Source organism: Cynoglossus semilaevis, chromosome 19 (assembly GCF_000523025.1).
Source record: "Cynoglossus semilaevis isolate Cse_v1.0 chromosome 19, Cse_v1.0, whole genome shotgun sequence".
Lineage (NCBI taxonomy): Eukaryota > Metazoa > Chordata > Actinopteri > Pleuronectiformes > Cynoglossidae > Cynoglossus > Cynoglossus semilaevis.
Window position 1 is genome coordinate 1,258,768 of NC_024325.1, and position 20,684 is coordinate 1,279,451.

A 20,684-nucleotide genomic window follows, 5' to 3' on the forward strand; every position below is an offset into this window, starting at 1 on the left:
AATGGCTGCAGTACTGTACGTGTGCTTCTCTGCAGGCTGTGGTGTACTGTCATGGAGGACGTGTAGGTTTCTATCAGGGCGACATCCGGCTCCTCCCAGATGACATGAAGACCTTGCGGCCGACGATTTTTCCCGTGGTGCCTCGGCTTCTCAATCGCATGTATGACAAGGTGAGTACCAGGAAAGTGCAGGTGAAGCGGCTTTGTGGACTGTCCAAAAACCCTAGTACAGTAAATGGGAAACAACCGTAGTTTGGAGGAAGTAGCTCCATGTCTGAGGATTATGACGGAGTGTGTATTTTTTTTAATTACCGCCAGTCTTCTATTACGTTGAAGGGAGGTCATCATTTATTTATTACTTTTATGAAGGAAACTTAACTATAATTTTTAACTATTTGCAATTTCATTTTTGAAAGCAAACTTAACTATAATTTTTTTTAACTATTTGCAATTTCATTTTTGGACTTTAATTATTATTATTGTTGTTATTATTGTTATTGAACAATTTTTATTTTTATTAGTAGTAGTAGTATTATAAGTATTTCAATTTATGTTATTGATATTGGTATTAGTACTATGATTATTATTATTATTTTCATTATTATTAGTTTGCCTTTTTTTTGCTCATTTTTTGTTAGAGCATGTGATTGAGGAGGAAGAGGAGCAGGTTTATGAGATTTTTTTTTTTGTCAAAATAGAATTCCATGCCAACCAGTTTACATTTGAAAATTTCAAAATAGAACTTTCTCTGCATCACAATAACAAATCTGTGGCCCAGTAACGGTCCCCAGACCAGTGATTGGGAACCCCTGCACTACAGCATCAAGCTTATTACTCCAGTGGTCTTTCTGTGTGGAGTTGTGTGTGTGTGTGTGTGTACCGTTCTTCCCTTATGTACGTGTTTATATGGTTCTCTAGCGCCACCTTTGTTTAATTTTTAGAGAATGCTGACCCAAAATGATGTGATCCTCCGCAGATATTCAGCCAAGCCAACACTCCTCTGAAGCGGTGGCTGCTCAACTTCGCCGCTAAAAGAAAAGGCGCTGAAGTCAGCAGGGGCGTCATCCGCAGTGACAGCATCTGGGACAAAATCTTCTTCAGTAAGATTCAGGTACGTGTCATTCAGGAATACTTAAAACATGGGCACTTTTTTTTTATTCTCTGAGAAGATTGTCTCCACTTTGAGAAGTCCTTGGGTGTTTCAATAACAAGTAAAACGTCAGATTACTTACCCTGCCACTAAGAGGGCAGAGTAACCACGGTACATGTCAAACAAAAACAAAGTTATATTATAAGATTCAGTTTTATGATGTCATACTGCAATTTACCTTCATCAAGCATTAACCTTTAAAAGCGACGCGCTCCTTCCTTGTACAGGCCAGCCTTGGAGGACGTTTGAGGATGATCATAACAGGAGCAGCTCCTACCTCGCCCAGTGTTCTGGGATTTCTCAGAGCAGCTTTGGGATGCCAGGTCTCACACACATCCACACATGGACTCACACACACATTTCCCCGATGACTGAGCCCCCATGTGGTTCATAAGATATTTCATAAGATATCAGAAGAACATGACAGGTAAAATTCCTAGTCATAGGTCTAGGTAAGCACCGACTAACCACATGTTGTGTTTGTGGATTAAGTGATAAAGCAGCACAATAAGTATTTTTTTTATTTTTGCAAGGACACAAAGAGGCCACCTTGGGCTTTAAAATACAGTATTTGGGATTATTAAACCATAAACTTTATATTTTACTCTCAAATAGTCCTCACAAACACCTAAAGCAACGCCCTGTTTATTTATTTATTTATTTATTATCTTGTGCAACACTATATAAATAATAATGCTGTCAATAATTTCAAATTTATTGCCAATAGATGAATAAAGGTAATCATTTGATTTGAGTTCTTCCAGGTCGGTGATAGTTTTTCAGAAACGTTTGAGGCCTGATCTCTAACAAAACTAATTTGAAGAATATTCAAATAGCCAAATCTTCAAATATTCTCAGGTAGCTAATGTGTTAGCCATCATTGGAAGGAGGTTTTGAGCAGGCAGCTGTGTTCAGTGGCGTACAAATATTTATAAAAAACACCGCACCATCTGGTACCCACATGTATGTACAGTAACAAACTTGACACGGAACATTTAGCAGTGAAAATGTCAGGTCTTGTCCACATTTTCGCATCTTACAGAAAGACAAAAAAAAAATCCATCATTGTTTGCTCTGTCTATTGTCATGGACGAATGCTGTCCGATGCCCCTTTTGCAAATATCCTTTTTTCTCCGCGCGCAGGTGTACGAGGCGTACGGTCAGACAGAGTGCACAGCCGGTTGCACCTACACCACACCTGGCGACTGGACATCAGGTGAGCCACAGGTTTAGACAGCTCGGCCTACAGTGGAGGGATGCTTATCTCTGTCTGAATCAGTGAACATGTTTACTTCACTGTGAGTTCAGGGCAAAGGTCGAGCCGATACATGCGTGAGTCACGAGGGCACAGAAAATACTGACACTGTGACACTGCGACTGTGTCATAGTAACTGTGAAACAAAGGGCCTGCAGTGAAATACACACAAATACACAAAACAGAGGGCATCCAGTAAATCAAGTTGGAATAATAGACAATAAAAAGTGGCATGGGAGGGTGAGACGAAGAAAGACACTTGGCTATTCAAACAACACACAAGCATACATACATGGATTCCTTACAGCTTATCACATCAACATCTTCATGCTGTTATGTACCAAGAATTTTGCAGAACGGGTTGGCAGACGTTGTTGTTTTTCATGAAACGTTTATGCTGTTTTTACATTACACCCTGCTAATTTCTCTAAAGTTTGAGCGGACCTTGAGAAGGTTACTTCAAACTCAGTTGCCTAATCGTTTCATTTAGGATTAATTATGACCACATTACACAAGAATAATGCAGATTAATCCCCTATGTTAATTACACCAAACAGTCAAAATTTACTTACGCTACCCAAACATCAAATTAGAGCTTCTTCTTTACATTTGCTCATGTGACTTCGGTAAAATGGTGAGCATTTCTTATGAAATTGCTCATGGATGATTGCAACTAGAATGCCTCAGACATTACATAACCACCAATTACTTAAAAATAACAACAAAACATACAGGTTCAATGTGACTAATCTTTTAACCCCCTCTGCTGTTCGTTTTTGGTATTTCGCGAGATAAGTGTTGGTCCATATCTGGCTCTGTGAAATTTAGCTTCTTCAGTTAGCATACCGACCGGTAACCTCTGACAAAAAAGTGTCTGAATTTTTTAAAATTAAAATATAAATAATAATAATAAAGGGTGCTTTTGTTTTATCTTAATTGTTTTCTCCCTTTCTTCCTGACAGGTCATGTCGGGGCTCCATTGCCATGCAACCTCATCAAATTGGTGGATGTTGCCGAGAAGAACTACTTCGCCTCTAAGGGAGAAGGAGAGGTGAGCAGCGGCACACATAAATTTGAATTCACGCAGAGTAAGCTGTATATTTAATAGCTGTGGCCATATTGCTATTAGCTAGAGCTAAGTCTAAATTTAATTTCCCTATCTCGACCTAGCATAAGATTTAGCAAAACCATTTGTTTAAAATTACTTTTAGAGTTTTTAAGTTAAGTTAAACGTCAGCATATTTTTCTTTAAATATTACGTATTTAATCAGTATTGTACATATATGTACATATCTGTCATTTTTACTGTTTTACGGTGCTGCTGAAAATCGTACACTCTTGATGCAGTCCACAGAATTTGTTTGTCTCATGAGCCCTTTTGCCTCCTTCCTAGATTTGTGTGAAGGGACCAAATGTGTTCAAGGGCTACCTCAAAGACCCAGAGAAGACGGCTGAGACTCTGGACGAAGACGGCTGGCTCCACACTGGCGACATTGGAAAATGGTTACCCGTAAGTGTGTCTGCTTTACACTACAGCTGTTAATGGATTAGACTCCTTTAAGAGTTGTTTTTGATTTTTGATTTTGTTTTTTTTTCATCTCTGATCTTTCTCATGTAGAACGGCACACTGAAGATAATTGACAGGAAGAAGCACATCTTCAAGTTGGCCCAGGGCGAGTACATCTCCCCTGAAAAGATCGAGAACATATACATCAGGAGTCAACCTGTGGCACAGCTTTATGTGCATGGAGACAGTCTGCAGGTAGAGAGAAAATGACGCAAACACGCACAAAGGCATATTATTATCCACCACAAAGGACATCACAAGGGCTGAGGATGACACAGGACAAAAAGTCTTCGTCTTTTCTCCCCCTTTCAGTCTTGTCTGGTGGGTATCGTGGTTCCTGACCCCGAGGTCATGCCAGAGTGGGCCAAGAAGAAGGGTATATTTGGGACATATGATGACCTTTGTAAAAACACGGTAGGTGACCTAAAGGCACTCAGCTCGACCTCAGATTGATTAAATCACAGGGAGTGTTTTATTAAAAGAACTAATGTTCCTCTATCAACAGGAGCTGAAGAAGGCCATCCTTGAAGACTTAGTCTCTCTTGGAAGGGCCAGCGGTCTGCACTCCTTTGAGCAGGTGAATAAGGAATTGAAAAGAAAAATCATTAATTTTGTTATTTCTGACTGAATGTGTTTGATATGATTACATTATTTATTTTAGATTTTACCATGAAAGCAACCTATTCCCCACATCCTTCCAGTCTCACTCAGTCGTGTTTACCTCTTAGGTGAAGAACATCTACGTTCACAACCAGATGTTCTCCATCGAAAATGGCCTCCTGACACCGACCCTAAAGGCCAAACGGCCGGAGCTGAAGGAGTACTTCAAGATGAGAATCGACCAGCTCTACAGCGGTATTTCAATGTGAAAATGTGCAGACCAATCTCCCAGAAACCCCTTTGACACCAAAAGATCTGCTTTCACCAGTGACCAGCACTTGTCAAATAATTTAAAAAAAAATAGGAATAACCTCTTCCACCAGTAAAGATTGGAAATGCCTAAAAGACAACAAGTTCTATAATTTAAAAAAAAATAGGAAAAACCTCTTCCACCAGTGAAGATTGGAAATGCCTAAAAGACAACAAATCAAGCAGAGGAATCAAATTTAACCAAATTAATTGGATCATGTAAATTAATTAAAGGAAAATATGATTATTTAGTTATGAGTCTTTTAGAGTTTTTTTTTCTTTTAATTTTGGTTTTAAAACCTATGCTGCAAAAAACCTAAACTCTTGACAGGGTGAATGTGAAAACTCCCGCAGAGTTTAAAAATCAAAGAACTGATCAATTATGTCACTGAAAATTCATGGGAGTTTAATCCTAACCCTGACAGTATTTTCATTCACTGGCAACAACTTGTAGACCTTCTGCCTTCATCAGTATACTGTGTTGCCAGCAAACTCCTGATTAGAAAGTTGTCAACAATATTGGTGCGGAACAAATGCACTGCAAGTGCTAACTGGATCAAAGCAAAAGGTTGGCTGTATTTTAGCGGATGTGATTTAGTTGATGCGTCATACACAATATATGACACACACACATTATTTGCGGGATTTGTTTTCCTTCAGGCATGGTCAGTCTTTCAGCAGCCCTAAACCGTTGCGTATATTACACGCTGTGCTCCCAGCAGCACGAACAACTCATGAGTCCTTGTTGAAGTCCTTTCCCACTTCCTGTCCTTTCGGCTTTACATTGTTCAATTATGACAAACCTACCAGCCCGACAAAATCCACAGCTGTATGAGAGTGCCGTTGTGTGTAGAGTAACTCGAACAGACGTTTAGATGTGTGTTAAAACGGACTAAATTATGCAACGTACACTGTGGAGAAGGGGTTGAGGTGTCCCAGTTGATCAGGTAAACTAAACCAAAACGATTCTCTATGTTTAAGATTAAGGACAAAGCGATTTGCAGTTTCTGGGATTTCATGTACCTTTTTTTTTTCATCGAGATGCATTGGTGAGCTGCAGTTTGCCATGCATGCTCCTTGTTTATATACAGGACTGGTCCCACCACGAAATATTATGCTCCACTAATGGCATATTCCAAACTTTCTTTTTTTTAAAAAAGAAATCATCTTTGCACAAATACTGTCAGGTAAAGGAAGACAGAGAAATGAAGGACAACTGGGGCTCAGGGCAGTGCATGCTGTCTGCCCTGGAGTGCTGTTAATATTAGCATCTGACTTTTTAAAAGTAACCAGTTCTTTATGGAAATATTACAAATCAGGATGTACTGTACACAGCTGCCTGCAGTTTCTATTGCTAATGATAAAAGTCCGATGAATTCCACTGACTTAAAACCATACAGGAAACGACACGTGTCACCTTTTTTAAAAAAAAAAACGAAAACAGAATTAAAGAACAAAACCATTTTCTCTCAAGGGGGTACACATAAGTAATACTGTATGAAGATTTTTCTTTATTTGACCCAAAGGGATAACAATGTGGATGTACATAACTGAGAACAGCTAGACGTAGGCATATTTATTAAATCAATGGTTTGAACTGAGATTTTTTTTCTTTTTTCTGTAGTGACATGAATTGCAACTATTTATTTACTCTACTGTAAAATTGAAATAAACACCATATCCTTGTGATGATTGAGTGCGGCAATATGGGGGACGTATAGTGGGGAAACGGGACTGGGGCCACGAAATAAAAGATATTCTGGAATGATTTTAAACCAATGCATGGATTCTTGTTTTCATAATACTTTCACAATGTTTTAAGAAATGTGTATAGTATAAACGTGATTAAAAGCAATTGCATAATGAAAACGGAAGAGGGAGAGAGGGAGAGAAGTCAATACATTATGTTATAGTCGTTATAATGACTCGACTAATGTTTAACTTTTAACTGCAGGTTTTACGTCGTGCTACCTGAGACCACTAGATGGCAGTAAGGGACGACAGATTAGTGATTACGTAACACTTCAAAACCCTGTAGTGGTAGATTTAAAATGAGCAGAGCAAATGTGAGCAAAAATGTCCGTTAAAAACCATTAAAACCTTCGTTTATTGTGGCTCTTAATTGGGCTTTTTTTTTTCCTACTTCACGAACTGATGTCAGCAGGCAACAGCTCCATTTTTTAGCTAGTGAACGCGTAAGCGACAGGTGTTTATCACGATACTGATAAAAGTGGTTTTAAAGATTGAATGTAACGATTTATCTAAGACCTGTTGAAAAATGGACCGGAACAAGCGCAGAGTAAATCCTTCTCGTGGAAGTAAGAAAGCAGATACGCCTATTAAACCAGCACTCGGTGGAAAACACGGTAAACTTAAGACCACGATGAAAACCTCATTAAAACCAAGTCGAACAAAAGGGAGATTATGTATTACCAGTGCTTTACTAAACCCAGTTTTTGACACTTTTAGAGTACAGACATTTTCAGCCTAAAAGATGTTTTGAAGCATTCCCCGAAGAAGAAATGGCGGACAAGTGTTTTCAACCGACAACGGCAGTGTTGGTAAGTGTGCTTGTGTTTATTATTTATTAATCCTGTGTTTGATGTCGTTAAAAATAAAGCTAAGGTTAAGTCTTCGGATGGGCAGAAAAAGAAAAATCCAAGTCACTTTTTAGCGTTTTATATATATTTATAATATTCATATTTATGTTTGCATCCGTAATTAGCATTAGTTAAAAACCGCGAAACTGCTTGATGATATATAAAATACAATATTGGCTAAAACAACCTACTGAAAAGAACGGAAATTTAAAATGTGTTTTTATCATAACCTCCAAAAATATAGTGTAAACTACAAAGGCAACATCTATAGGCCCTGGGCTTTGTGGTTGAAGGATTTGATTTTTAATTGAAGGTTCTGTCTTACAACCAAATAACAGCCCTGTCACATCTGCAGTGGACCTAAAAGTACAGCCCTATGTGCGTCATGCCTGTCGGCTAAGAGATTAATTCACTTATTTCTAATTTATTTATTTGTTATTGACACAGTTTTAATTAAGAACATTATAAGGGAGAACTATTGAGGCAGAAAGAAAACACCCTACCAAGATTTACAGACTGTAAAAGACTGCAAACAAAACAAATTATCAGTGCTCATGTTTATTGTAAATTAGGTTAAACCTTTATTTAATTCTTTTTGTTTTCCCCATGTTTCATTTCCTTAATCCTTTCTCACATGCATTCAGATACAGAAGAAGGCTATCCAGCCTAGGTTCCAAATGTGTACCACCGGAGTTCAAGCTATCACAATGGTCACTGAAAACACAGCAGGCGAAACAAGTCCATTTAATTCTTATGAACACCCATCAAAGAAACGACTGAGTATTAAATACAAGCAAACCTTGAAAGGGGTGTCAGAAAGCACAAATTCTTCAATAGTGGAAACGGACACAATAAACTCTAACACAGAGGACGACGAACGTTGCTCTTCTGTAGCTACGTCTTCCAGCAGCCTACCGTCACCAGAGATCTTCAGGAAAGGCGACAGTGGTGCGTGTGTGAATTTTGAAAATCCGTCTCCAAATAAAAGGTATTCTATATTGGTTCTCTATGTAGTCAGGCATTATGTCTTCTGTCCTAATCTCTCTTCACAGCGGACAGTTGGATCTCAAATTTTCAAACTGATCCACTGGATTTTACCCTTACAAGAAAAAACTCTACCTTGATGGAGGCAACGTACGCCAAGAACATCTGCATGTATCATCCACCAAACATTTCAGCCATCATTGGTACATGTAGAAATGACTGCATCATTGACAAAAAAAAAAACTACTAAAATATTTTATCCTACCTGCAATTCTAGAAAAAGAATTGTAGAAAAAACATCTGTCTAGAAGGTCGTGTTTTTTTCGATTGTTCTTCTGTCCCATTACTTAAAATATAATATACAATTGATATATGACCCTGGGGTTTTTCATAATATAAGTTGGTACTTCAGCACAACATTTAAATCTTGTCTGATTGAAATTTACCCTTGTGTGTGCAGATGACTCCCCGACTGTTGCTGAGACTAACAGTAAGAACAGGCAGGTTGGACAGTTATTCACAGTCACTGACATTCTGTAAGAAGGTGATGTTTATTCATTTTTCTTTCTCAAAGAGACAACACGGAGCCTGAAGGAGAGGCTGAAAAACAAACGGACTTAAAAAAGCCCAATGGGCCAAAACTAAGCACACGATTCAGAGTAAGAATGTTGTATATGTTACAGTATGTCATACGAGGGTTTTGTTGATTGATTAATGTGATGTGTTTCTCCCTCAGATTGGCAGGAAAATGTCTGTTCGCATCAAGAAGAAAGTAACATTTAAATCCCCTGTTATAGTATGTGATGCTGAACACGTTAAACTGTGTGAATCGGATTTTTGCAGCAAGTCTGTCCAAACATCTGAACAAACCCAGAAGTTGGAAGAAACAGCTAAACCAAAGCAAATTTGTATTAAGAGTAGAGAAATGAACCAGGAGGTGAAGCTGAAAAAGGCTGTGAATAGAAACCCAAAGGAGGCTAAGTTTTTTGACTTTACCAGTGATACTGAGAGGGATCTGTTCTTGCAAAACGCAAGAGATCGGTGTGTCAAACTAAGAAGTTTGAACTTTTTGCCTAATGCATGTTTTTATGTGTAAAAAGTTTAACTAAAAAGATTACTGCAGGTTTACAGTAATATAATAGTATTGTTTTTCTGTGTTAATTAAAAAATATCTTAAAGTGTTACTTGAAAACAAATGTTACTTTTAATAGCTCATATGGACTTTTGCTCGTTTATTGTTGTTTTTGTATGTAATGTGACCACTAGATGTCAGACTTGAATGTTAAATCAAAATGAATAGCTTCTTTGTATTTCCAGTTTTCCAGACATTTGTATGTATTTCTATGTCTATTTATTAATGTAATCAAAATAAAGTTATAAATGTTCTGTTGGTTCTGTTGTGTATTTGATTTTGTCATTAATCAATTGCATGTTTATAAATTACTGTGTTTTATGGAAATGAGAAAAAACAGGTTTACGGCCCCTTATAATTACTCCAGATCACATATCTGTGTAATTGAATGCTTCCTAAAAATATAAATGGTTCAGATTTTACTTGATTCATTGACTCCATGCTATATATCTATTTTATGATACATACCAGCTGGCCAAGTTAATTTAAAACAAAAGCTTAAATTCTGACATAGCCAAAATTTACAGAATACAGTCAGATAGTTGGACAATTTCTTTTAATGTCTAACCAGCTTGTAAACTCATTTGTTGACGGTAAATGTCTTTTTTTTCCTTTTACGTATTATGGGAATGTTCTCTAAAAGGCTGCAAATCACATTTTTCACTTTTGTCCATGACGACCCAAATACCGTTGATTTAACAACCACTCTAACTTGCATATATATTAAAGGAGGTGAACGAGTAAGTACGGTATGTTACTTATGATATGTGCAATTACAAAAAGCTAATGTTAAAATTGTGATATACATTACGTATTTAAAAAGCAAAATGTATACATTTTGTTTTGGGATGCTAATTAAATACGTAGGTTCGAGGTCGTTAAATATCCGCGCCTACGTGACTTTTCTGTGAATAAATTTCATGCTGTCGCGGTTCCTGACAAAACATCAACACCGCGAATCCATCGACCACGTGGTACCTGGGCCATAAATACCGGCCAATCAGATATTTTGTAGTCACGGCGTCGTCACCACAGCCAATCAGAAAAATTCAGCGAGTTACCAAGCAGCTCCTGTGACTAATGCCTGTCATATGACTGTGACATCCATGGAGACAGTTACAAGGAACAAGATTCTCTCTTGCCTGTGAAAAGACAAAGAGACTTTCTGTACCGATTTTATGTTGGTACAAAATGCCTCCGACTCTCTTCCAGAAACTTTTCAACAAAAGAAATGCCCTTTCGTCGCCGCCTCCCAGATGTAGCAAAGATGAGCCAGCTTTCAGGTAAAAGCTGTACTCCGTACTCTTTCTCTCAGTGTACGTGCGTGTTTGGGGTTTGAGTGTAACGTTTTACGGGTGTGTGTTATCTTTATGACTTTCGTCGAAGTGTGTCAGGAAAAATAGTGATGCTTCGTTATACTGACTGAGCTCCGGGTCATGAGTTTGTTAGTGTACTGTTTTTTTACACAGAGATTCAGGAAGACGCGTTAGTGCCTGTTGGTGACGTTAGCTAAGATGCTAACTGCTAGTAGATGTAGCGGGACTGCTGCGGCAGCACGACGTCTCTTCATGGGACTGGTTTACCTCGTTTGCTGCAGATGTTGAACTGTATATTTTTCTATAAAAGCTGCTATATTTGTATAATTAAAATTAACAGACAGTTGAGTTAAAAAGTAATGTTTCTTTTCAGCGCATTTCTTGTATAATCAGCCTTTGAAACATTGCCTTCGTTTAAGAAGTTGCAGAAGCTTCCCCTTTGTCTTCAGTCCGTGTCCTCCTTTTGTGTCTCTGTGGTTCAAATCAGACCATGGTGCCTTCGCGGTGACAGGCGTGACTGCACTAAAAAAGCCACGCTGTGTTGTCTCATTTGTTATCGTTAACTTAAGCGCAAAGTACAAGTGGTTTGTCTGCCAACTGAACTGTACATGCGAGTGTGTATTTAGAGAGTAGGGCGGTCTGGGTAGATTATATGATCATGAATGTCGCACATGGAGTCGGTAGCACGTGAAACCAGACTACAGACAGACTGTTTAGTGCGAGTTAAGCGAGATTTTTGGCTAAATAGTCAGAGGCAGTTCGACAGGTTGCATTGTTTTTGCTCAAACAACGCGTTGGTGTAAATCAGTCAAAGCACTAAAAATGTGCTTTATTTCTTGAATCTTTATGCAATTGTAAATATCACATAAGGTGTCAGTGCACTTTAAAGGAATCAACTGTTGATCTCAACATTTATCGTCACTCATAGAGCTCCTTTATTAGGAATATGTAAGCGGAACTTTTATCCACTACACGGTAGTCAAGCTGTTAAATCATCAGGCTACACCATGCTTTTCACCTTTTTTATAATTGCAATGATAATGCAACATTAACTCCGAGCTTAGTGAGTTAATGTTAGTGGTACTTAGTCAGTACCACGTATATCTAAACAGGTAATTATGATGGAACCCTTAAAGGAAGTATTCAAATAATTTTCTTGACATCTTGGTCATAAGTTTATCTTTATAAAAGATAGAAATAATATTAGTTCATTGTAATAGTTTTGTAACACTTTTCCACTTTGAATCACATCTAAACAGTTCAACACTTTTTGATATGTATTTCTGTAGTGTAATGCAACATTTAAGAACAGTGCATAAAAATAAATGACAATATTAAACCAGCTTTTTTAAGTGTCTTTGAATGTAACCCCCTTTTGTTAATTCAGCCAGATGTATCACTTAAAAAAAAAATCCGTCCAAATGTTACCTGTCTGTTGCATGTCAAGGTCATGACTAGTAGGAGTGGAAAGTACAGCACCTTTTTTTAAATAGCACTGCTGTGAGAAATGTTTCCATACGCCTGTCACCTGTGTTTATACACATGCATGTACCTGAGAACCTCTAAGTTCCACTCAGCCTGGTGGCTGATTGCACTTTGGCCCTTTATCTGTGCCAAAGGATTTTCCACAGAGGTAAAGGTGCCCTGCACCAAGTGATGTAAGTGCAGCAAGTGTGTGTGGATGACTGCAGCACTCGCACAAACAGGAAAGCAGCAGAGGTTTCTGTTAACTCAGTGTTTAGCTGTGCACTTCATACCTCTGGTATGCATTCCCACATTCATCAGAGCACAGAACTGTGAAAGGATATTTGGCCAGTACCAGGAAGATGCTATCAAACATATTTAGCATTAGCTTGGTATTGTGGATTAGGGACAAGTGGTACAAGAGAAGTGATTTGTTTGTTCCAGACATGGTGTATTTGTGGATGGTTCTCTTAATATCTTCTTCAGCGACAGGGGAAGTAGTGAATCTAACAAAAATGTTGTTAAACAATTTAAATCCATAGAAACGTAAATATTTTCAGCAATGGCTCAGAAATGGATTTGAAAGAAATTATGGTTTTATGGATTATGGACACTAGTGCAGGGCCCACAAATTTGACCCCTGCAGCTCACATTTTGTCACATGACCCAGCACTTGGGAAGCGCTTAAAGTCGACCCTTATTCATTATCTATTTATCTTTGTCATTAAAAAATATTGGATAGACTGGCTTAATCCCAAAGTGACTCAGATGAACCTGGTTAAAAAATGTTGTTTGTTGCTCTATATGGAATCTGTAAAGGTCTTCTTACTTACTCTAGTTTCCCACAATTATTCTAGAAGATAGTTGCAACTGATTCTTAACAATCACTGGTTAGTTAGGCATCAGGGAAGACCTTGTCTAAAACATATCAAACTCCAGACAATGTTATGTTTTTTTTTTCCAGAAGATTATTGTAACTATACATAACTTGTTGTTTTGAAACTGGTAACTGTGTTTAATGGTTCAGGCTTTGCTCTGTCACACTGCCCTGGAGAATATCAAAGAGGGCAGCAGGTTGGCTGACCCTAGGAGGAAAACCCTAAAAAGCCTCTCCAGTTTCTTGGCAGTGCCACCAGACCAAGGACAACATACTGTACATTACACCGAGAGCCCTTGGCTCATCCCACAGCAGTCAGAGGGCTGATCAGCAGCCAATAGCCTTGTCCTCCTCACCCACACTAATTGTTCAGATTGATCCGTGCTGCCTGCCGAGGAACCCTCCCTCCTTGCTCGGACCGTGCAACTTTGAGTTTGTGCAGACGTAGAAAGCTGAGGCCGTGTGTTCAGCAGAAGTCCGAGCCTTTCTGTTGTACACTCTATTCTTGAACAATCTCAAGGCCAAATATTGTCCCGTGAAAAACGGTAGTTGTGTTTGAAAGTTATTTTTAACTGCAGCGACATTGGGATTTTAAACCCTTCTTAGAGAATATATCTTGCTTTTCAAAATACACAATGTATATCGCATAATAAAACCTTTACTCTGTATTTATTTTTAGTTTCCTGGACCTTTGCAGGAGAAGCCTTGTCTCGTGTTTCTGATTGGTGTACTACATACTTTCATAACTCTGTGTGTCATGTGAGGCTTTCATCAATCTTAGCTGACAGGTCTGTGGGATGATCACATGGCCGCGCTCTCAGTCACGGGAATAAATCTACGTGTTGATAAGAAGGGAGTGCCCTGTGTCTGCTCTCTTCAACTCCATGCCGCCTTTTTTGTGACAATAGTTATTCGAGTGCATTTTTACTGTTTTCCAAATTTAACTATTTTTATTCATTATGGCCTCATCTGTCAGTTGTTGTTTGGCATTGCGCACACGTGTGTGTGTGTGAGTAGGTACCCTTGCTAACATGCTGCAGGCCTGCCGGTGGTCTGTAAAGACGGTGGCTGTCATCGGGTTCCTATCAGAACTATTTTAAGTGGCTGCACTCTGGCTTCTCAGAACTGCAGGGTCATAGTAAATATAAATTTTAATGTAAAAGCTACAACACACACACACACACACGGCATTAATGTGATTTTTTTTTTTGTGTGATACAGAGTCATGTGCTTATGATCTCATCATTCCCATTCTAAGCTATGACAGTGTATAGAAAAAGCCATAGTTTACACATAGTTATTAAGTGACACACCCATGCCCAGTGTGATGACAACAAGTTCGTTAACTGCCCTGAGAAACTTGGGCATGAAAATAACATAACGTTTTATTGTGCCTTTGTGTTTTTTTTACTCACCATTTTTTTACTTGTAGTACCATTTATTATGTTTGTTGTTTACAACCCCAGTTAGCTAGATATGTTTCACCTTTTCTGGCCCATTGTAAGCCTGTCACGGCCATGAGAGTAGGAATGACTGGGCACAGCCTCATCCTGACTCAGTCAGCATCATGTGAGAGTTGGAATGCAGAAGTCCTTAACGCAACAGCCAGCAGCAGATTTAGCTGTTATGCAGGTAGTCAGGTGCTTTCAAGCAATGTGGGCCGGAGTCACTGTTTACCAGTGCTTAGTAATAGTATAGTATATTTGTTTAGTCAAAGGATGTGCACGATGGAGTCACTGTTTACCAGTGCTTAGTCATAGTATAGTATACCGTATTTGTTTAGTCAAAGGATGTGCACGACGACTCTTTTATGTTAGAAGGACATGCATGTTGCATTATGTTTCCCCATTTCAGAAAGTGGCAATCGGCCTATCCAGTATCCTCGGATGGCGTTCCCTATTTGGTGTTAATTTCCCATCATATAATGTTACACCTGCACTATGTGCCCATCTCGTGGAAGGTTTTAGGTTTAACAAGCAGGTGGACAGTGGGCAACACGCCTAGGATATTGTCTAAATATAGTCAAAATATGAATGTAAAGAATATATGTGCAAAAACTGCCACTATTTATCTAGAGAAATTGAAATCATCCAGTGTCTACCTTATTGCAATGACCTATAAAAATGTGTTTCCCAAATTGTTTGCAAACTTCTTGCACTGCAGATTTGAAGAAATCTGCAATTTGGCAGTGCACTTTAAAAAACCCAACAACCTTATTTATAAACCAGCATTCCCTTGACTCAACATTTTGATCAGACTGGGTATGAAAGGAGGGTCCACTGTAGGATGGGTCCTCTTAAGAACGGAGCAGACCTCACCACTTTTGACAAATAGCAAAACTGTTCATTGAAAAATCAATGTCGGTTGCTTTAAAGGCCAAAGGTGAAAACTTCTGTTGAATGTGTAATCTTCCAGTGACTGGCCTCCAAAAACCGCACTGGATCGTGCAGCCAAGAAAGCTCCCGACAAAATAGCACGACCCGTTTTTACCTGCGTGTATATATGAGTGTGTGCACACACTGATTATCTTGTTTTCATAATCGTTTGGAAACTAAAATTATAACTGTAAAATTTGATTTACTAGCAAAGAAAATTTGATTAGTGTAACGCAGAAGACTGAAATTTATTTACAAAACTATAGCAGTTTCCTTAACCAGAAAACAAATCACTATAAAATTAGTTCATGTCGCTGTTGTATGGTAAGGCTAAAGTTTTGAATATATGAAGTGTTTGTGACAGAAACAGGTCTGTTATAAAAGCGTCTCACAGCTGTGAGGGATAAGCTGTTGGTACTAACCTGCCCACCAACCAATCAGTGTAGCCCGCAGACTGAGGAACGTCGCACTGCGTGGACTGAGGGGATATTTATGTAACAGTCTCACCGCCTCTAAAGGTTCTAACTTACACATGTTCAGATGCTCATTTGCATTAGAGAGAATGAAATCTCTTGGTGGGTGATGACTTTTTGTGACCTTTATGTCCTGTGTATTCAAATCTACCGTTGGTTTTGTTACCAGATCATTCTATTTCAGAGGCTTTAATACGTTTTTCTTCTGAAGTTATGATGCTGCCATCAGTTGATATTTCCAGCTCAGAAAAACAAGATATAGACCGATGATGTGAAGTAGGACTACGAGAGAGAGGGACAAAAAAACAAAAAAAACAAACAAAAAAAAAAAACATTGCCTCAGTCACTTCCCCTCTGTCACTCTCTCATCACAGTCAGCAGTCCAAGCTTGCTGCTGCTGCTGCTGTTGCCTCAGTACTGTCCGCCACACAGGGCTCCTGTGATCACCTGACAGTCTCATGTTATTGTGTGAATTTAGTTCACCGCTATTCTTAGACCCTGCTTTGGCTGAGTGAGGAGAGTGCAATAGAAAGAGAGAAAGAAAGAGAGAGGGAGAGCTGGGGAAAGACTGGCAGACTCGCAATGATGCCCAGGTAGGACATGATCTTACCAGACTGACATACATCAGAACAGGCGCGATAGCATTGATTTAAAATTTTTTTATTTTTTTTCAAGGAACAATGTAAATGCTAATGTTTTTTTTTCCTTGTTGCTTCATATTTAAGCTTTACGTTTTTGTATTAAATAAGCATTTCCAAATGGGTGTGACCAGCATTTCAATGTTCAATTTGATGCAAAAACAATTATTATATTTGTATGTATTTATTATGTGATATATATGTGATGTCTTAAGGGTTTCCTTAAAAGGTTTCCTCTGAAGTAGTTTTTTTTATAGGATTGAGGAAAAAAAAAAGAAAGACTACATGCACTTAATTTTGGGGTTAGGGCAGACAAACAAATGTGCTACTATATATATATATATATATATATATATATATATTATTTATTATTTTATTTTATTTAATTTAAGAGGAAATTTCATTTCCAAAATGAACAGTCTCTCAGTTTTGTACACAGAATGGAAACAAAATGACGGCTTTCTTTTCATTCGAGAAGGTCGAAGAAGTGTAAACCTGGATGTGTACACGACTTTCTGAATCAATTTCAGTTCTGACAGTTGAGGTCAAAGCAGTACAAGTATGTAACAGCCATGCAGTCATGTGCTGCTTTTATGAATGACTCCCCTCTCTCTTCTGTCAACGCTGTGACTGTCACAGGCTCACTGATGGGACACTTCCTCCTTCGCTCTCGCTCTTTGAGATGCTTTTCTGTTGTTCTGTTTGTGGTTGTTTTCTGTGACCTTTGCTCCCATTGGCAGAGCTTCATTGCGGTTTTTCAGCATTCTTTTGTGTTTTTTTTTCTTATGGTATTATTTTTCCTTTCTCGCTCCTTTACCTCTCTCTTTTGTAACATGCTGGTTTCACACCTTTAGTTTGAAGGAAAAAAAAGTTATGATTTATTTTTAAAACCTTGTTGCTTCTTAAAAGTTATTTTTGTCTCATAAGTTCTGTCTCTTTCCTTCTTCCGTGTGTCTCTTTTTTGCTCTTTTACAAATAAAACAAAAGAACCAGTGTGCTTTGTGTCACATTATACAAACTCCCCGAGGGCTGATCTATAAACAACACATTATCTTCGCTTTGTAACGCTGTAGTGTGACTCACTTTCAGTCGTGTAAAATGTTTTGTATCGGCAGATATTGGTTCTTTTCTCAGTAATGTTCAAGTTAGAGCCGCGTCAAAAGTACCACGACATTTTTTTTTGTAATGTCACAATAATCGTACTTTACTGTCAACAGGGAGAAAATCTGATGGAAAAAAAGTTGTAAGATAATTGTTTAGTCAGGAGCATCTGATGACCACATTCATAAAGTGACAAGTTCCGTTGGCTAGACAAAGATTAAATTGCTTTTTAGCACCACCAACAGCGTAAAAGTTGGTTCTGCGTAGAGACTTGAGACGGTGGGCAAAAGTTGGTTGGCATTCTGACAGGATTTAGGGTGGAGGTCGGCTTGCATTTTGTGAGCTACAGCTGGGGGGATGACGGGCATGTGTTTATATCTGCTTGCCTGGAATGCAACTCGGTCCTGCAGTGCACATAATGTGTAGTAGTAACGACCCTCCTCGTATTCCCTATTAATTCTAAAACCAGACTACGATCACCACCAGCTTCAATGACGATGTCATTTTTTTTGTTGAATAGTAAATATCTTTGAGCAACTGTGGAAAAACAAGCTGTAGTAACAAATCCATCTTTTTCAATAAAGTGCAGGCGTGAAGTGAAACATTGATTCTTTTCTGTACAATTTAGACTTTTTTTTAAATTTTAGATGTTAGTATTTGGGCATATTGGAATTTAATAGCCAGAAGAGTAAAAGCAAAATCAAGTGCTTGATGCCTACAATGTTCTCACATAGAGTTTTTGAGGTCTATTTATTTGACCAATTGACTTCCATTTTCTTTGTCTATTGTTTAATTAAATAAAAGCTGTTGCCGCTCGTACGGTTTGTCAAATGGTGATCTGTGCTGTCTAAACTGTTCCTTTCTATCCGTTCCCACCAACCTATTTTAATTTGTTTGTTATGAGACGCTCCCTGCTCTCTGTTCAGAGCCTATTTTTACCCACTGCATGTGTCCATCTGCCCAACACATCCATTTGTCAGATCAGACAGAAATCCACGCTGGTCTGCGAGGGTCCAGTCCCCTGTCGTCTCCCACTAAATCAAACATGGGAGCGTTACTCCAAAAGCAGTTGGTGACTGCCAGATTACTGTGGTGGCTGACTTCTGCCCGCAGTAACGTACATGCAGGGGTAGATTTGCAATATTTTATTGTGCAATATGACTTGGGGTTATATATATATATATATATATATATATATATATACATTTTCCCCACGTACCACTAGAGCAGTACGCATACCACAGTTTGAGAACCACTGGGTTTCAACATTGTTTTCTGTGGCTCCAGTAGAGCAACAAGGTGCACATTAAGGACTGAAATCACCAACCTTATGTAACAGATTTTCAGTTTATGCTTTTGCATGTATTTTTTTACCTATTCGCCTATTATTTATTCCATCATTAGAATGACTATAAAATAAAAACTGGTGTAAAACAAATATCAGGACTTACTGTTATTTCTCTTTAATGGTATGTTCCAGCATTGTACAGATTGCGGAGTGAGGCATGCTTATTTATCTCAATCAATCACAACTAATTGTGACGAATTACCAAAAAAAAAAAAAAAAAGAGTATCAAGGTATTTTGAATATACCATATTTTCTGTGTTGGGTGTCTGGACTGTAACAGATGTATGGTGGTGTTTAAAGACCATCATTAAACAAAGACACAGATTAGGGACAGTGGCGCCTCCTCTGGAATTGCACCTGTGGGCTCAGCATGCCAGCGAGTATGCCTGTTGTCCAGGCTTTGATTCATGGGCTCTTTTTAGGCACAGATTAGAGAAATGGTATGAAAGTGCTACAACGTGGATCCACCACCTGCAGATACAGACACTGTGGTTTGGTACCAGGGAGTCGGTGGTGATGGCCCTAATCATGCAGACAGAAGTACAAGAGTGATCCATTCAGAAAATGTGTTCAGTTTTGAGAAACACTGAAATGTATATATTTTATTCTGTCCACTGAATTACTCTTTTTTTTTTTCTCTTTCTCTCTCTCTCGTTCTGTCCACTGAATTACTTTTTTTTTCTCTCTCTCTCTTTTGTTCTTCCTTCTCCATGTAGTTGGCCCCTGCCCCAGCTGGAGCCCGGTCAGATCAGGCTTATAGTTTATCAGGACTGTGAACGGCGTGGTCGAAATGTCCTCTTTGACTCCAGTGCCAAAAGGAAGGGCACAGAGGAAAATCCCATCAGTGTGAGTAATGGTTTGTCTGTGTGTGTTGTTGTGCCCATTTTTAAGCAGTGTTTGAAGTAATGAAGTAGCGGCCTGTCCTGTTCAACGTTCACGGCTGAAACAAACGTTAAAAAGAGAAATGAGCCGTGCACGAAACGAAGAGACGACTCCGGGTACAGCCCTGTCACACGATCGTCACGATATACATAGGTCACAACTAACACCTCATATTGTAGGACTGTTTAGAGAGAAATGCTTAAGCACTTCTGAGTAGTCCAGTGACCGAGATCTAGATCGCTATCGCTGCATTGGTGAATTGTCAACACACCCATTAGAGCATTTAGACGCAAGGTTAAGTTTGTTGTTTTTGTTTTTTTACTGCCGACACTGCCATTAAATCAGGGTGTAGACAACAACAAACTTCAAACATGACAAACGTGTGTTTTGACTACCAGCCTTGTGCGTATGGTCTATGCTTGTCGAGCAAATGTCACCTAAAGTTTCTTACAGATTACGAACCACTCGGCCGCATTTCTCAGTTTTAATGTGTAAATCCTAATATAATGTATATGTAAAAAAAGGCCGATATGGTTGTGTTACCTCATGACCCTGAGCACTCTCTTCATCTTTGGTTCCCTTATCTCCAGTAATAATAGCCTCAGCTGAGTGTC

General features: G+C 38.7%; 3 protein-coding genes across 9 annotated transcripts in view; all 3 read left to right on the forward strand.

Annotated features, from left to right (window-relative positions):
• acsl6 (acyl-CoA synthetase long chain family member 6) overlaps window positions 1-5,131 on the forward strand; it is a 28,746-nt gene extending 23,615 nt beyond the window's left edge. For 4 of the 5 annotated variants that reach the window (XR_003052859.1, XR_003052860.1, XR_003052858.1 and 1 more), the window contains 11 exons: window positions 36-170; window positions 976-1,110; window positions 1,377-1,472; window positions 2,293-2,365; window positions 3,367-3,455; window positions 3,798-3,914; window positions 4,023-4,166; window positions 4,284-4,385; window positions 4,477-4,548; window positions 4,700-4,915; window positions 4,983-5,131. Coding sequence is in view for 1 of the 5 variants with exons in the window: in XM_025065537.1 (XP_024921305.1) it covers window positions 36-170; window positions 976-1,110; window positions 1,377-1,472; window positions 2,293-2,365; window positions 3,367-3,455; window positions 3,798-3,914; window positions 4,023-4,166; window positions 4,284-4,385; window positions 4,477-4,548; window positions 4,700-4,840 (1,104 nt within the window). In the remaining 4 variants the exon portion in view is untranslated. The other variant, XM_025065537.1, reaches the window with a different exon arrangement.
• Window positions 5,132-6,469: 1,338 nt separating this feature from the next.
• On the forward strand, window positions 6,470-9,867 carry LOC103394785 (uncharacterized). 2 transcript variants are annotated; one of them, XM_025065538.1, is made up of 7 exons: window positions 6,470-7,246; window positions 7,350-7,441; window positions 8,125-8,428; window positions 8,533-8,667; window positions 8,925-8,954; window positions 9,039-9,123; window positions 9,201-9,867. In XM_025065538.1, the coding sequence occupies exons 1-6, from the start codon at window positions 7,159-7,161 to the stop codon at window positions 9,083-9,085; spliced, it is 696 nt and encodes a 231-aa protein (XP_024921306.1). In that variant the 5' UTR covers window positions 6,470-7,158; the 3' UTR covers window positions 9,086-9,123; window positions 9,201-9,867. The 2 variants fall into 2 exon arrangements, with proteins under 2 accessions (XP_024921306.1, XP_008330442.1); XM_008332220.3 differs by having other exon boundaries at window positions 8,925-8,964; window positions 9,201-9,866.
• Window positions 9,868-10,666: 799 nt separating this feature from the next.
• The window catches only part of fnip1 (folliculin interacting protein 1), a 29,400-nt gene continuing 19,382 nt past the window's right edge, over window positions 10,667-20,684 (forward strand). For both annotated transcript variants that reach the window (XM_008332204.3, XM_008332205.3), the window contains exons 1-2: window positions 10,667-10,879; window positions 19,905-20,034. In XM_008332204.3, the coding sequence (XP_008330426.1) occupies window positions 10,788-10,879; window positions 19,905-20,034 (222 nt within the window). In that variant the 5' untranslated portion in view covers window positions 10,667-10,787. The remainder of the gene's footprint in view (window positions 10,880-19,904; window positions 20,035-20,684) is intronic.

Coding starts and splice junctions, on each gene's coding strand:
- LOC103394785 (XM_008332220.3), top strand. CDS start 7,159: ATGGACCGGAACAAGCGCAGAGTAAATCCTTCTCGTGGAAGTAAGAAA. Junction 8,429..8,532: donor CTTCAGGAAAGGCGACAGTG/GTGCGTGTGTGA, acceptor CTCTCTTCACAG/CGGACAGTTGGATCTCAAAT. Junction 9,124..9,200: donor AACTAAGCACACGATTCAGA/GTAAGAATGTTG, acceptor TTTCTCCCTCAG/ATTGGCAGGAAAATGTCTGT.